The 16,496-nt window shown below is 49.9% G+C and overlaps 2 protein-coding genes across 5 annotated transcripts in view; both read right to left on the reverse strand.

Moving 5' to 3' along the window:
* Positions 1–3,748: 3,748 nt before the first annotated feature.
* qtman (queuosine-tRNA mannosyltransferase) lies at positions 3,749–12,480 on the reverse strand. Its single transcript, XM_086146027.1, has 10 exons — positions 12,450–12,480; positions 9,466–9,656; positions 9,163–9,330; positions 8,473–8,646; positions 7,593–7,718; positions 6,692–6,801; positions 5,217–5,361; positions 4,521–4,591; positions 4,361–4,452; positions 3,749–4,126 (listed from the first exon to the last, which is right to left on the reverse strand). The coding sequence occupies exons 1-10, from the start codon at positions 12,459–12,461 to the stop codon at positions 4,052–4,054; spliced, it is 1,164 nt and encodes a 387-aa protein (XP_086002153.1). The 5' UTR covers positions 12,462–12,480; the 3' UTR covers positions 3,749–4,051.
* Positions 12,481–13,182: 702 nt separating this feature from the next.
* zeb2a (zinc finger E-box binding homeobox 2a) overlaps positions 13,183–16,496 on the reverse strand; it is a 29,097-nt gene continuing 25,783 nt past the window's right edge. For all 4 annotated transcript variants that reach the window (XM_086146024.1, XM_086146023.1, XM_086146025.1 and 1 more), the window contains one exon: positions 13,183–15,834. In XM_086146024.1, the coding sequence (XP_086002150.1) occupies positions 15,308–15,834 (527 nt within the window). In that variant the 3' untranslated portion in view covers positions 13,183–15,307. The remainder of the gene's footprint in view (positions 15,835–16,496) is intronic.

Consider the following 16,496-nt stretch of genomic DNA (forward strand, 5'->3'; position numbering starts at 1 on the left):
AGTACACTGTACACAGTATACTGTACACAGTATACTGTGTACTGTACACACTACACTGTTCACAGTACACACTACACTGTACACAGTATACTGTAAACAATACACACTACACTGTACACCGTAGACTGCATAGAGTAGAGAGTAGATTGTACACTGTATACTGTATACGGTATACACACACACACACAGCGTACTGCAGGAATACTGCGTTTGGAGGGTGAACATGAGCGAGGGAACGTGTGACGTCTCCTGTCCCGAAGGTTTCCTTTGGGAGAGGCGAGGATGACCGGGGCGAGGAGGACGGGCGGACAGATGGACGGGCGTCAGGTCCGTCAGAAGAAAAGTTGTTTTAAAGAGTAATCTGTGAGTCAATCAGGGAGTAAATCCTCCACCGTCACTGTTTCCCTCAAGAACCAAATTAAAGTCCACTAAGCAGCTTTCAGCCGCAAAATACCTTTTCTCTGCTGGAGGAGGAAGATGAGGCTGCAGCCGGCAGATTAACTTCCTGTCTGGCCGCCGAATCATCTGGAACCGCCTGGAAGGTGACGCCCGACGCTCCTCTCCACCTGGAACGTCACAGCTTCTACTTGGACGTCGTAAAAAAACAAACGTTTTCACGGAGAACCCCGGCTCCGGTTCTACATCTTTGTCTTTTCCTCGAGCGAAGGTTCTCAGTGGTCCAGAGAAGGTTCTCCTCCTGGAACTCGCTCCGCTAAAACTCACGAAGACCTCCAGCTTTTCTGTCCCAACTGGATTCTTCCTTCATATTTGAAGGAGCTGCTCAGTCACACTCAACATCAAATATTGAGAATAAGGGAAACGTCCCTCAAACTAAACCCTCTTGAAAAACCACTGGGAAGATGAGAAGACAACATAGATTCAGCAGCAATTGAAATAAAAAAAAAGAACAACAAAAGGGAAGTGAAAAGAAGAGAGAAGATACTTGAAGAAGGTGTTTCTGAGAAGAAGGTTCATGTTTCAGACCGAATCTGAGATACCGGACGGACGAGTCGGAGGAACGTCGAGTCGACGCCACGGAGACGAGTCTCCCTCCGGAAGAGGAAGTCACGGGTTTCCATGGCGATCACGCATCACAAGAAGGACGGGGCCCTGAAGTGACAACCTAAAGATGAAGAGGCTCCAGAAGAAGCCGTTTGTCCGAGATGTTTTTTTCTTTCCAGCGACTCGGGAACCTTCGATCGTCTCTTTGTTTCCACGGAAACGTCACTGTTTCCACGGCGAACCCGAGAGTGTTTGCACGGCGTCCTGTTACCGCCCGTTCCCGAGGCCGCGGCGGTTTCCGTCAGTCGGAGCGCGGCGGCTCCAGGAGGCGGGACCTCAGCTGAACAAACACGGGCCTCGGACCTGTGACTCCGGAGGATCGGGTTTCTGGGACGAGCCGTCACCCGACGCCAACGGGAAACAGACGCGTGTCGGCAGCAGCGTCCGGACGGCGAGGAGGAGAACCTCGGAGAGCAGAGCGGCCGCTCAGAAATATCTTTGGGTTTCGGGTCGACCCGCATCTGACCCGCGGCGTGACGGAAACACAGAGATCCACCGGACCAGGACCGGATCCTCGGCCGGGGGCGGAGCCTCCGCCCGCTCGGGGTCGCGTCGCGATCCAGAACCTGGCTCTAGATCTTGTGAATGTTCTGCTCAGCGGGTCCCGGCGCGGCCCTGCAGAAGCTCCTCTGGATTCAACCAGGGCGATGAAACCAGGTCAAAGTGCTTTCTTCTTGAAAAGAGAAGAGCGCAGATTAATTTCTGGGGTTTGCCGCGGATTCCTCCGCAGACTTAATCTGACAGAACCTGATGATCAATTCATCTGGAGAAGTTTCCATGAGAGGAGCCGAGCGGCAGGATTTCCAGATCTCATCAAACGCTTTAGACACTTCATCGCAGAGTGCGACTCCGCAATCTTAATGCAGGGAAGATTAAAACGGGAATTACAACATAATCTTAAATAATCCAAGCGGCACGGACACTCGAGTGCACGGCTATTTTGAGGTCTGACACCCTGTCAATCAACGCCGGGATTAGAGTTAAAATTAGCACGGAAACTCGCCATTAATTCGTCCTCCGGACAAAAACATTATTAGTCTGCGGGTGAAGGTCCGGATTAGACGTTTCTCCCTGGTTTTCACGCTGACCTTCCGCTCGGCTGCAGGGTCACGATGCTCTCCGAGTTTGGACGGGAACGGTTCCTCTGCCGCGTGTCGGAGACCTTCGACGGTTCGAAGGCCGGACTTGAACGACCCGTGGAGGTTCTGACCTTCACAGATGGCCACTGAGCTGCTGCTCCTCAGGGTCCAGACTCTGAACACGCCGAGGTCCACGCAGCGGCACCTCAACCTCAAACAGATGTTTGAGGAGCTCCAATTTCCTTCGCCTACTTTCAGTTTATTCCATCTTCCATTTTCTTCAAGTTCCTTTCCAACAAACAACTTTACGATTGCGTTTCTGTAAACCGACCCGCTCCGGTGGGAGCGCAAGGATTCGGACACCAGAGGCGGTAAAGATCACGAGGTGTTTGTCCTTCGTTCCTCCCCAGAAGAGGAGAACGTCGGGAGGTTTGAGCTAGATTTCTCAACAAACGGAAAGAACAAGTCCATATTTGAGGTCCGACACCTGAACGGCCAGAGGAACCCGTTTGTTTCGGGAGCTCCAGATCCGTTCGGCTCAAAGGTCTGAGCCGTGATCTCAGCCAGGAGAGGGAAGCGGAAGCCGATCGGCGGAAGCCCGTCTGAAACCAGCTCGGCCGTCCGAGAAAACGGAGAGGGAAGTCCCGAACCTGCGTCCTGCAAAACGACCGGGACCAACTCAGTCGGGACGCCAGGCGTGAAGGTCTGAATGCGGTCGGCGTCCCGTGAGAGTCGGCCGGGCGTTCAGCAGCCAAACCCTGGGCGGATCTTCTTCGCCGCCTCATCATTTTTGCGTTTGAATGTCAGAGTCTCTCCGGGAACGTGAAGGACTGAAGACCCCACCTGGGTTCAGGTCTGGCCGCCATCTTTGTCCTGTCTAGCAGCCGCTCGCCGCTGCTCCTGCTGGAGGCCCAAAGTAAATCAAGGCGGCGGCGACGTTGGTGCTGCTGGTTACTCGGAACTTCGACATTAAACATCTGAGCGTGTGTGTGTGGATCACGGATGGCCTCCATGCCAGGTTCCCTCAACTGAAGTCCAATCCAGTTGAGTTTAAAACTCCTCCATGTGGGAATATATATTTTTCATTTTCATTTCATCATGATTTAATGGTAAGAGCATTTACATTTGGGACTGAAGAAGACGTCAGGGTTCGCCGGGGGAGACCCACGCCCACGGCAGGAAGGGTTCTCATGTTCTCCTCCCAGGTTTCCCAAGTTCTCCTCCCAGGTTTCCCAAGTTCTCCCCGGCCTGCTTGCACTCTCAGGCTGATACGTGCACATGAGATTCTTCTCCGGGAGGCAGGACTTCTCCCGACCGCTGTCTGATGATGATCCAACGGTCAGAGCTCCAAACGTCTTCTCCTCTGACGTCATCCCGTATCAGGCGATGAATCTTTGTGACCTTCAAGGTCGCGGAGGGCCTCTGTGTTTCCCAATTTCATGTCAAAGGATAGGATGATGTCGAAACGGCTGTCCAGCTGGAAGTCACTTAAAATTACCGCTCTCAGGTTTTCTCCAACCCCGGGTTCCTGGATTCGCTGCATTCAGACCAACAATACGTTCAAAGTATTTGATGCAAATTACTGATCGAACACTGTTTCCACACACAAACGTTTGTGTTTTAATCCCGAACCCTCACATGGAGTTCCTCCTGCACAGACAATCAAATGCTTTGGTTTTTTCCTCCTCATTTTTATTTGTCCCCCCGTTCTTCCTTGAGAGGAAAACACCTCCATGCAATCCCCCTGATGATGTCATTTCCCGCCTTTGTGTGTCCAAGAAGTAGACCTGATTGCAAGGGCGCGCGCACACACACACACACACACACACACACACACACACACACACACACACACACACACGTGCACAGTACTAGGGACAGCTTTTGGTGCTGAGTGACGGCCTCTGCATTCAGAGGCTGCTGGTGGACAGCAGGCTCCTGAACGGCTGCTGCAGGACCTCCCAGGAGTAGATGGAGGTGTCCACCTGCAGGGGCGGAGGACAAGTTAACGCTACAAAGACCCAGAAGCCGGGCAAAGACCATCGTCACAAACGATTCAGACCAATAACTGGCATTTGATGCAAAACCAAACGGACCAGGAAGCTGATCTGAAGCCGGGTAGACGCAGGAGCCGACTGCCGCTGCTAACTGCTAGGCTAACTGCTCACGGTTAGCCTAGCGTGAGCGCGGGCCAAGGCTCCACGTGAGCTGTCTGTTACCTTGGTGACGTGTCGCCGGGCGACGTCAGGCCTCCTGCACAGACGCTGCAGCTTCTTGCAGAGCTGCTCAGGTGTGGAATAGAGGTGCTCCTCTGCAGAAGACAGGACACACTCAGCAGCCACAGATGGAGAAAAGACCAGGTCACAGGGGTCTTCATACCTGGAAAGATCTCGGGGTAGACCAATGCGTTGGGACACAGGGGGAAGCAGCCGCAGTGGACGGCCTCCAACCTACAAGACAGAACAATTGACATGGACGCGTCTTCAGAAGGCCACCTTCCTACCTTCAGTGACTGGAGAACTACATGGAGGGATCAGTGCTGTTCGATCCCAAGCTCAGTGGTTGGTCACCAGATCATCTGAGCGACTAACAAGCTGTGCTCTGATTGGTGGTTGTTATCAGCACCGTGTAGCACGTAGAGCTACCGTGCTGGGAGGAAGTTCAAGGAGGAAAAGTCAAACAAACGAGAAGCTTGAATTTCCTCCTGTTCACTAAAGAGTCGTCATTAGGCTTTTCTTCTCAAGAACCATTTGATTTCTCCGCAGAGGCTCAGAGGTTCTGACGCCCGGCTCAGTCTCAGTCCACCTCCAGACCTCAGGTTCTTCCAGCTGGTGGACGCCACTGATCAGAGGCCCAGCTCAGATGAATAATTCAGGCCTAACACATGAAGCAGGTGTGGATCAGAGGCTGCGCTGCCGGCGTTGCGTTTGATTGGCTCAGAGAACGGAGCCCTTTGATTGGTTGGTGACCACCTGACAGACTCTTTGATGCGGCCGGCGGTCAGATTCGTCCCTTTTTGGCTTTCAGCATCTCTTCAACCGGCAGCAGAAGGAGCACAGAAGAAGAGGAGCTCACATCGACACGCCGAAGAACTCGTGAGAGGCGGTGGAGACGACCACGTCGGCCTGACACAGCACCCTCAGGTAGTCCTCTCGGTCCGGCAGGAAGCCCCACGTCACGATGTGGGCCTCCAGCTGGTGCCGCGACTCTGAGAAGACATCTGCAACCACAGTAGAAGAAGGAGGGGGACACTGGAACATCAAACATCATGGCTGGAGCCTCTGCATAATATGTGGCAATGAGGCAATGAAGCCTCATGCTCTGTTGTTGGAGAAATGTTAGGAGTAAGTTGCTAATGAAGTTGCATACGAGCACACAGTGGATTCACGTTTATTACTGTAGTCGCAATATAAACAATCTACATGTTTCCCCTGGTCCGCGGTGATAAAAAGGTTGGGGACTACAATTCCACAGGACCTCTGCCACCTCCCGCTGGTTCAAACATCATGGCTGGACCTTCTGCAGGACCTCTGCCACCTCCCGCTGGTTCAAACATCATGGCTGGACCTTCTACAGGACCTCTGCCACCTCCCGCTGGTTCAAACATCATGGCTGGACCTTCTACAGGACCTCTGCCACCTCCCGCTGGTTCAAACATCATGGCTGGACCTTCTACAGGACCTCTGCCACCTCCTGCTGGTTCAAACGTCTGACTCTTCAACCAATTGATGATGGACTCTTGATGTGGTTGAACATTCATGGTCTTCAATGATGGTCACCTTTAAGCCTCACCCACAGAGCTCAACCCAAGTTACATTGCTGGTAGAAGTATTGTTCTGTGCAGGGAAGTCACCAGACATTGGAGGTCAGAGGACACCAGTGCGGTGATGAAGGTGGCCGTCTATCGAGGCGGAGAAGATTGCACCGCGGGTCCGTCATACCCAGGAGAAGATGTTTCTTCGCTGTGGCCGTCACTATGGTTGTTTGCGCTGCGGTGGGCGTTCCTCAGCTGTGGTACGATTGGCCACCAACGCTCATCAAGACCTTAGTTCCTCTAAAACATCACAACAACATCACCTGCCTGGCAGAAGAAGAGAAGAGGACCACCTTTGACCACCTATAACCCCTTCTCTGAGGATGGAGCTGTGGCCGCCTGGCGACCTGGGAGGAACGCCACGCCGTCCTGCGGTCAGAGCAAACACACCGCCGCTCGCACAGGAAGTGTCGGTGTGTGTGCTGTTGTCGCACCAAGTGCATGTGTGAAACAGCTGTTTATCGACCGGTGTGTGTGTAGCAGAAATGTATGAAGCCGTCAGATGATCACACATGTCTGACTATATCAAATATGTGTGGTTGTTTGTGTGAATACATCAGATGAGCCGATGTGTGTGTGTGTGTGTGTGTGTGTGTAGGCATATTAGGCATCTTATATGGGATGAGTGTGTTTTTTGTGTATATAAGCTTGTATATCACATTTGTACATGTACATTAGAAATGTGTCTATTGTGTGTGTGTGTGTGTGTGTGTGTGTGTGTGTGTGTGTGTGTCACCTGGAACGTCAGTAAAAGTCTCTCCGATCACGGACAGGTGAAAGTCCAGTTGTTTGTCCTGCAGCTTCTTCATCGTTGAAAAGAAGAGGTCTGGGTTTTTGTCATGTTCCCTGAAACAACAATCAGTCGGCAGACACACACAGGAAGTGAAGTCAGAGGCTTCATGTGTCAAACTGCACATATTCATTCCATCACTGACGGGCCAATCAAAGCTCAGCTCCTCTAACCAGATGCCAACTGCAGGATTGTGGACCTCTCTCTCACACACACACACACACACACACACACACATGGAGGTAAAGCTAGCCCCCCCCCGGTGTTCACCTGGAAACAGCTGTCCCCCCCACCCCCGCCTGCAATAAGACGTCCTGTAATCTGAGGATCGGGGCCACACACAGATTAAACACTGCGACAAAAAGAGATGAGATGGAGGCGAAGCTCCAATCGCAGGATTAGCGGGCGCCGCTCGCTGTAAATCCTAATTTCAGGCAGAATAAAAGCCGCCCGCATGTCGCCGCCGTAATCCATCTGTGTTTTGCTCAGTTCAGAGCAGATTACTTTTGTCACTGATATCAGAGAAGGTGGAAAACACAGCAGCGTCGCACACACACACACGCACACACATAATCCCATTTTAAAACATGTTTTTCACGGCCAACGTCCAGATGATGGAGGCAGATTCTCACGGTAAACGCAGCCTTTGCACGATCTACACACCAGAGGAGGTGTTGGACCGAACCACAGCCGTGGTGTGGCTGTGGTCCAGGAGAGGACTTCTGGGCAACAGACACAAACATCTGACACGTGGCTACTACGACACACACCTGGGCGGGCGCGCGCGCACACACACACATACATACACACACACACCTGGAAGCAGACGGACCGAACAACAACTCACCACCGGTGAGGCCAGACGATGTGCAGGGGAACCCCGACTGCACCCTCTGGACCCTCCTGGTCTGAAGGCCCGGCAGCAGGAGGACCGGAGACGATGCCTTTGAGGAGTTTGTGTTTTGGCAGCAACCTGAACAACAATCACAGAGGAGCTGAGAAATACAGTTAACTAAGTGACGGTGACCGGCTGGCCAAAAGGACTCGAGCGGTGGCGACACTTTTACAGCAGAAATATAAAAAAATGATTCTTCGAGGGTTAGAATTTGTTATCTTAAAAACATTTCATTCTAAACTTGGAGCAACATCTGCTCTAGCAGCCTGTTCACTGACAGCATAGCTTCCACTCACAGGAATGTGTGTGTGTGTGTGTGTGTGTGTGTGTGTGTGTGTGGTCTCTGGGAGTGAAATAGGTCCTGCACCTCGGGGGGGATTAGCATCATGACATCACAGGGAAGATGGCGGCAGCTGTTTTCATCTGGCCGTGATTAGACTTCCTGCTTATCAGCCGCTCAATTAATCACCGCACAGATTTTAGAGATCAGGTCTTCGGAGGATTCGGGCCACATGGTGCCCGTGGGCTGTCCAAGGTCTGTCCAGGACCAGGTCAGCAGTCAGGCTGGTCCTGGATCAGCGCTAGTGTGTGTGTGTGTGTGTGTGTGTGTGTGTGTGTGTGTGTGTGTGTGTGTGTGTGCGTTGGAATATTTTGACTGTACTTTTATCTCAAGACTCCATTCGGACCAGATGCTGATGTTTCAAGGAGCTAGTTAGCTTCGGGTAAGTGACCTGAGTGGTCAGTGATGCGGCACCACAGTGGTCCATCATGATGGACGGAACGGGACCGAGGGACCAGCAGAACCTGGGGTGAATCTGCTGGGACCACTGACCTGTTGATGTTGGGAAACTGGACCGGATAAGACAACACCGAACACTTGGGTCGGATCTGTGACTCCAGATTTTGGGGGCGGTGGTCTGGGATCTTCTTCATGAAGGTGGAGATGGTGGAGAGGAACGAGTCCATGTTGAAGGCAGAGTTAAAGACCACCTGGTCGGCCACCATGCTGCGGAGGTCAAAGGTCAATAATCAGCTGATTGGAAATCAGCTGCATCGGGGATAAATAGTTTTCAGATTCTGATTCTGGTCAGTTTGATGATTCTGGACAACAGAAGAGCTCTGGACCATGAGGGTAGGTCCTTCAGCTTTTCCAGGGGACCGGTTAAGGAACATGTCTTACTTTTCAACACAAAACATCTCCGACTGTGGTTGACCTTTAACCTGCCTGACCCTTAAACCGATCACCGAGTGCAATATTTTATGGCTTCCAGGAACCTTCTGCAGATTGTATATATACATATAATTAAGGACACCATCAAGCTCCCGTCCGTTCAGGACTCACCATCTCCTGAGTGACGAAGACATCACCTCACCCAGATGACCGACTGAGCCGTGAGGAGACCTTCTTTACTGTAACTACTGCAGTACCTGATTACTGAAATGTACGTAAAACACCGATTTGTGACGCCATACCCCGCTGGGAGTGCTGGTACAGACAGGACGTTGAAGGAGTGAACTTTACCATGACAGAATCTGGTTGTAACCATACTGGAAGTCCCTCTCCTGTTCCTTGCGGACGGGATAGACCAGCTGGTTCTCGTGGAAGTACAGGACCTTCTTGAGCCGGGCCAGGTCCGGTCTCAGAGCCACCAGCTCACACAGGTTTAGGACTGAGCTGCAGAACAGGACTCTGGAAAACGACCAAAGGATCCTGATGTGAATGAGAGAATTCTGAGATAAGATGCCTTCATGAAGCTCCAAGATAATCAGAGCCCTGAGCCCACCAGCCATGGAACTGTGAAACCGGAGAGCTGCTGGGTCTCACCTGTAAGAGGCGCTGGCAGGTATGGCCTGGCTGAAGTGCAGAGCGGCTGTCCTGGCTCTCCAGTGCCACTTTTTGGCCGGCAGCGTGAAGACCAGGCTCCCCTCCAGATGGGTCTTCAGCAGGTCCACCAGCTGCCGATGAGAGCCGCCATAAAAAGGCTCCAGGAGCAGGAGGTTCGGGGGCGTGGAGGCCTGGAGCACCACGACAGCACGGTTAGATTCCCGCGCGGCTCGTTCGTATCGCTGACAGATTCAACGGTCATAACTCGATGTGTTTGGGATGAAATGGACCTCTTTTCACTGAGAGACCTCAGTCTGATGTTTGTCCAACTGCCATCAGAATTTTGATAGGAAGGTCATCAGTTCGTTCTCCTGTAGGACCAGCTAAACTTTGGAAGGGCACGACCAACTCTGTCTCCATTTGGAGGGCAGAAGGTCAGAACGGATCTACCGCCTCATCTCATTTTCATATTTCACATTACTGAGCAGCAGACTGTCGCACCGCAGCACAAAAGGCCACGTTCCCATCAGATTGCGGTTTCTGACACATTTGCATTTAACCTCTGCAGTATCTCCACTGGAGCAGCTCATTTGTGCCTGCTGATAGGAGCGGCCCGAGATATCGGCTGATGGAGGCAGCGCCATTCGGCCCCTAGCACATTAGCTCCTATTGTGGGCAGCTAATGGAAGACGGAGGCTGGCCGGAATTCTCTGGAACCACTTGCCACGTCTTAATGCCGTAAGCTGTTGACTTCCTGCCGCCTGAATTATAAGGTGCCTCTCAGCTGCATTGTGCTGCTAATAGACGCTTTGTCAAGGTTTTATTCCGCAGCTTCTTTCTCGACAATACGAGAGGTTGACAGATTTCCGCACACGTTCACATGACAATAAACCGAACATTTATGTCCTACTGGGGTAGGAAGATGTGTAACCCCCCCTGCCTGAGCTTGAGGGAATACACAACTAGGATAAATAAAAATCATGTAATTGCAGAAAAAGAAGTCCAAATGTCATTAGCTAAAAATGTCATGAAACCATGAAACAGGCAAAAACAAATCTCACACAAACGTCTTGAATAATCGCTAAATAGCAACAAAAAATGAGCTTAAAATCTGCAATCAGAAAAGCAAATTTGATTCATCTTGAAAACCTCAAATGTCATGTCGTGTAGGCCGTCTTACAGCGAAGACATTTCGTATACAGTGTCCTGATGTGGAAGGATCCAATTAGTTCTCACAGACAGAGGGCGTGGAAGGTCAAAATGTGATCGCACCGTTGTTGTTTCATTGCTTGTCGTCTCCAGAACCAGAGCTACTGCAAAAATACCCATTGAACTTTGGTACAGGTGATTAAAATGACACAAGTCTACCCCCCCATCCCAAGTTTTAATGTCAACTAACTGTATGCTAAATGCCATTTAGTCATTTACACCCAGCTATGATATCAGACCACTGTGACTTCTCGGATTCTCTTGGAGTGTGCTCGCCAGCAGATTGTCACGCCAGTGAAGCCTCAAGCGTTACGCCCGTCGCCACAAGTCATGACCACCTTACGAGACCACCCTTGAAATCACATGGACGGGCCTGGCGCCATCAAATGGTCACAGATATTCTTTTCCCCTCAGGGGTCGCCACAGTGAATCGACCTTCTCCATCTAACCCTGTTCTCTGAATGCTCCTTTCACACCAACTATCTTCATTTCTTCTTTTCCAAGTAGCCACAGGGATAATCGTTGCATGACCTTAGCATGAATGGCAACTGGAGGATCGCTTTGAGTCTTCCACTGATGGGCCGGTTGTTTTGGGGCTGAGACAGCGCGCATGTTTGCAGCTGGATGGAAAAGGTACAAGGAACGCGGCAGGATGGGCACCCTCTCGATTATTAGGATCACGCACAAGAGCATTTGACAAATATCCGAGACGTTTCATATAACCGTGGGAATACTCAGTCTGTTGATTACTTTTATTCCTGAATGCCCATCACTTCCCACCAGATTGGATTAAATGACCATGCCACACTTGAAGTTACTCTGGAAATGTGTAATGACAAAATATCTCATTCCTTAAACCACAGAGCGGCACAGCAGGAAAACAAAAGGCGCAAAGTCAGTGTAATGTTTTATGGTTGTTAGGAAACCTTTTAATGCTCCCGTAAAATGAAAGGTTGTGGGAAGAAACAAAGTCAGCTATTCAAACGGTGGACAAGGCAACAAGACAAAAAGGAGTAGTGTTGGAGAATACTCCCATTCGAAGCACTTTATTCATCAAATCAATAAGTTTGCCCATCCATTGCTTGATGTTAATCTGCAAAACCTTTCTGTACTTTACATGCTCCTCGTTCACCGAGTTCTTGTTTACATTCGGTTGTACTTTAGTTCCTCTTACACCCGAGCAGTAAAACACACCGAACTGCCTCAATGTTCCAGTTCCTAACGTAGAACCAGCCCGAGTGCCTGAAGAACTTCACGAATCATCTCATTTAGCTCTTTATTCCGAATATTCTCCGCCAACATAGTGGCTGTAAACACTACACCGGCGGTAAATGTGATTTTCTGTCTTGACTAGTAGCTACACATGCTACACATGCTACACCGTCGGTACGAGTCATTTTCAGTGTGGTTGCTAGCTTAGCTATCAGTTACTACACTACACCGCTACTACATGTGATCCTAACCTAGCTGTCAGATTAGGTGGTAGTTAAGGTTACATTCAGTAATTATGACAGCAAAAGTTGGGCTGCCAAGACGAATTATCGAGTAAGCAGGTAAACCTTAAAACACTTAGTTTAACGGCTAGCCACGCTAGCACCTGTCATCTTAACAGCACTTTTTTCGAAAAAGAAAAACCCGCCGCTGTCGGTAACAGCCCACGGAGGCGCGGGGCAGCGGCGCCGCTTTTCCCCGGGGTCACGACTCAAGGTCCGGATATGGCGGTTGACGTCCTCCGGTCCTTCTCACCACCGACACCGGCCCGGTGGGACACTCACCTCCGACTGCATCTGCCCGGCGACCCCTGACGTCATACGTACGGAGATACGTCACCACGTCGTCGTCAAGACGAAAGACTCCGAGCGTTGAGTGTGTACGACCGTGTACACTCGTGTACAACCGTGTACTATCGTGTACAACCATGTACGACCATGTACAACCATGTACGACCATGTACAATCGCGTACAATCGCGTACAATTATGTGCGCCGTTGAAACGTGTGACGGGCCCACTTTGCTGTCTGCACTGCATCTGCATATGTAGTATCTCAGTATGCAGAGATGAGATGTTCTCTCATGATCCCATGCTGGACAAACTGCACCATAACTAATACTTTACACCTTTATGTACATTCAGAAAAAAATCCAATTCATAAAAACACACACACACACACACACACACACACACACACACACACACATATATATATATTTTTATCCTTCATTGTTCTGCCGCTTATCCTACACGTAGAGTTGCAGGAGACAATGAAAATTGTAAATTGGGCGAGAGGTGGTGTGCAGCACATGTAGAGAAAACCATTCACTCTCTCGTTCACACTGGGCAATTCTGCCGTTGTCTTCCAATTAGCCTTCTTTCTGCATCTTTTTGGACTGCGGTAGCAAACCGTTATATGTCTATATGTCATATCTTACTGTATCTAATGTTGTCATTTTGAAATGACTCACTTGTTTTTTTGGCGGACCAAAAAACCAAACAGGTAACATGCCACAAGAAGAAAAACACAGTTTTATTAAATTTAATTTGGCTACATTTATTTGAACACTTTCGAGAGAAATAAAAAAAAAGTCAATAAGAATAATACTTCAGTCATGTTAGGATTTCCTCCGCGTCCTGAAGGGACGATTAAGTTTGACATTTTAACTCGTAAAAATACAGTGTTTTCACGACAATTATTGTATCAAAAGTTCCCCCATGCAGCATTCCAGTGGTTTAGAAGGGACAAATTAGATAACACATTAAAAAAGGAAAATTTCTATAGACATATTTCTGCTCCAATAGTTGACATTTACTAAAATATATCTATTTGTGAGGAACTGAATTACTGTACACTACAGTTTGGAATAAATAAAATTAGGAAAAATAGAATGAGTCACATAAATAAAATGGCAAACTCACACACACACACACACACACACACACACACACACACACACACACACACACATACAAAAAAAAGAAAAATCGTGTTGGAAATTTCAACAAAAATGTAATACTGACAAGATCATCGTGAAAATTACCAAGAATTGCACAAAGGTATGTAAACTACCAAGCTAACAGTGACTGTACAGGGATGGCACAGCTGGAGGTTTGCATATAAGGCTTTTCCGGACAAATCACATACTGAAAAGGCTCGAGCCTTCACTAGTTCACTGTTTTCAGTAGAAACGGAGCCCTTTCAAATGAAGACTCACATTAAAAATCACACAGGTTTAAATGTTCTTTGACCTAAAAAAGACAAAAGGAGGCCCCAAAACATTATGTGGTTAAAGACAAAACTGAAGAACTGAAACAGTTCAAAAATAAGCTGACAGTAAAACGCTGACTAAAATATAACACTGCTGGGAAGTGACAAGGTTTTTTTTTGTTGTTGTTGTTTTTTTTTTTTGTTTTTTTTTTGTGCCTTTTTGTGGTGATTCAGGGGGTGCAAGTTCCTGACACAGGAAGTTTGGAACACACGGCTTCGGGCCTTCAAGCGCTCCACGGCCTCTTTGTTCTGTTTATTTTTTCGCATAGAACCGATTCATGGATGATCCGCGGCAGACATGGACCTTTAAAAGGATTTGGGAAACATAAAAAACCCAGACCGAAAAGAACAGACATCCGGCGGCTTGTTTTCCAGGTAATGTGGGCGCCAAAAAGGGTATTTCAAGTGCTGCATGAGGACATGTGAGTTAGCTTAGCTTGGCTTTGATCAAACAACACAAAAGGAAAGCTAAGCACATAGAGACCAGTAGGGGGAAACAGTTAGCTTCGCTGAGCTTAGCTAAGCTTAACTTGGCGTGTGCAAAGGAGAAAAACGGTGGAAACAGCTTAGTTTAGTGCAAAGATTGGAGAGGAGGCGGGGGATGGTTAACTTAACCGAGCTGACCCAGGCGTCGGCAGGAAACGTGTTAGACTACTTTGGTGCAGAGACAGGAGGCGGGGGGGAGTGTTAGCTTAGCTTGGCACAAAGATTATCCTGCTTCATCGGGCATAAATGTAACTGGGAGACACCTGACTCAACATTAAATCTCATGGACTGGTAGAATTCCACTAATGGACATTAAAAAACACCGTAACTGTGTAAGAGGTGGAACAAACGGTCCAAGGATGAAGAAGATTCACCAAAAACCAGGAAAGTATTCGAAAAATTCCTGCTGATTTGAACGTTGAGCGGGTTCGGCTCGGCTCATTACGCTAACATCAGCTGCGCACCGATTTCTGCGCCGGGCTATGTTAGCATCCAGCTCATAAAAAAAAAATCTTGTTTTTGCATTTTAGAAATTTCCTTCTCATATAATGATTGAGTATTTTTTTAAATCGGTTTGACAGGAGTAGTCCCGGATTTTCCATTTCTGTACAAATATATATATATTTTTTTGTCAATAAATTCCAAATGACTAACGGACCACATTTTGAAAGATCTAACCCTGAAACTGGTAGCAGATAAATATTGTTTGCTAAGTATCAGGAGTCATCTTGAAACGACGTGCTTCCCAATCAGAGCAGGGGATCGGTGGCCGTCCTGGAGACCTGCTGGGCTCCTGGAGGCTCCTGGAGGCTCCTGTGGTCCATGAAGCCCTCCTGGAATCTGGACATACCTCCCCCCTACATTTACTCCATACAATCCCTGAATCAAAGCTGGGAGTCCGCGGCGGCGGTCCTGCCGTCCGTCTTCCCTTCCGAGCTCCCGTCCGTCGGGCGTGTCGGGTCCCGGTCCTCCCGGCTGCAAGCGTTCGTCTGGGATTCGTCCCCGGCCCCCTCCGCCTCCCCGAAACCCGCTTCCCGTTCACCTGACGTGTCGTCAAACGCCTTCTCGCTCTCCGTTTCCTTCTTCGTGGCAGCCCCCCCCCTCTGCTCCCGGCGGTCCTCCGGCTCCAAGTAAACCCCACCCAGGCCCTGCAGGTAGGCGGTCCGGATCAGCAGGGGGGGTTCGGGGTGCCGGGCCTCCCTCTGGGCCGCCTCGCGCTCCTCGGCCTCCCTCTTACAGTACGAGTAGCGGTGGTTCATGTGCTGCGAGTACGAGCCCGAGTGGGAGAAGCGCTTTCCGCACTTGTCGCACTGATAGGGTTTCTCTCCCGAGTGTAGGCGGGAGTGTTCGATCAGATGGTGCTTGTGCTTGAAGGCCTTCTTACAGATCTGACACTGGTGGGGTCTCTTCCCTGGAGGGGCAGATCGGGGAGGTCAGGACAGCATTACACAAAAACACCAAGACACACACAACAGCAGAGCATCACACTGATTCTGTACTCTGTGGTTTGTCTTTGTCGCCATGACAACAATACATCATTCACAGTGTCAAAATGAAAGAATCCATATCCGGACATGAGAAATCAAAAAAGTAAAAGGGAAGAACCACGGGTTATCAAATCATGGAGATCACAGTGAAACACCCTGAGCTTCTGAAGGACACCGAGAGCCTCCCAAACTTCTGCAGACCCTGAGGACCCGCCGGACCCCGCTGGACCCCGCTGGACCACCCTGGACCACCCTGGACCTTTTCAATCCCCTCGGGACTATCCTGGGCCTTCTGGACCTCGTGGGCCCCATGTACCGCCCTGGGATCTCTGGACCACATGGATCCCGCTGGGTCATCTGGACCCATCCATCGGGTCTCTGGACCCAACAGACCGTCTTGGCTTTCTGGGCCCCCTGGCCAACTATAAGTGCTCCCATGGACCTCTCTGGGTCTTCTGGACCCCCTATGGACCCCTCATGGACCTTCCATGGGGACGGAAAGATGGTCACTGATGATATCTCAGAGTATCACCGAACCTCGTCTGGATGTCAATCCCTCAAACCACACACACACACACAAACACAC

The sequence above is a fragment of the Fistularia commersonii genome, chromosome 4, assembly GCF_037954325.1.
Source record: "Fistularia commersonii isolate RoL2024-O1a breed Wild chromosome 4, RoL_Fcom_v1.0, whole genome shotgun sequence".
Classification (NCBI taxonomy): Eukaryota; Metazoa; Chordata; class Actinopteri; order Syngnathiformes; family Fistulariidae; genus Fistularia; species Fistularia commersonii.

What these genes read in the sequence shown, in the direction of transcription:
- qtman (XM_086146027.1), bottom strand. An exon ending in CAGTTTCCCAACATCAACAG is followed by an intron (nt 7,719 to 8,472) that starts GTCAGTGGTCCC and finishes ATTGTTGTTCAG; the next exon opens with GTTGCTGCCAAAACACAAAC. An exon ending in GAGTTCTTCGGCGTGTCGAT is followed by an intron (nt 4,592 to 5,216) that starts GTGAGCTCCTCT and finishes TCTGTCTTGTAG; the next exon opens with GTTGGAGGCCGTCCACTGCG.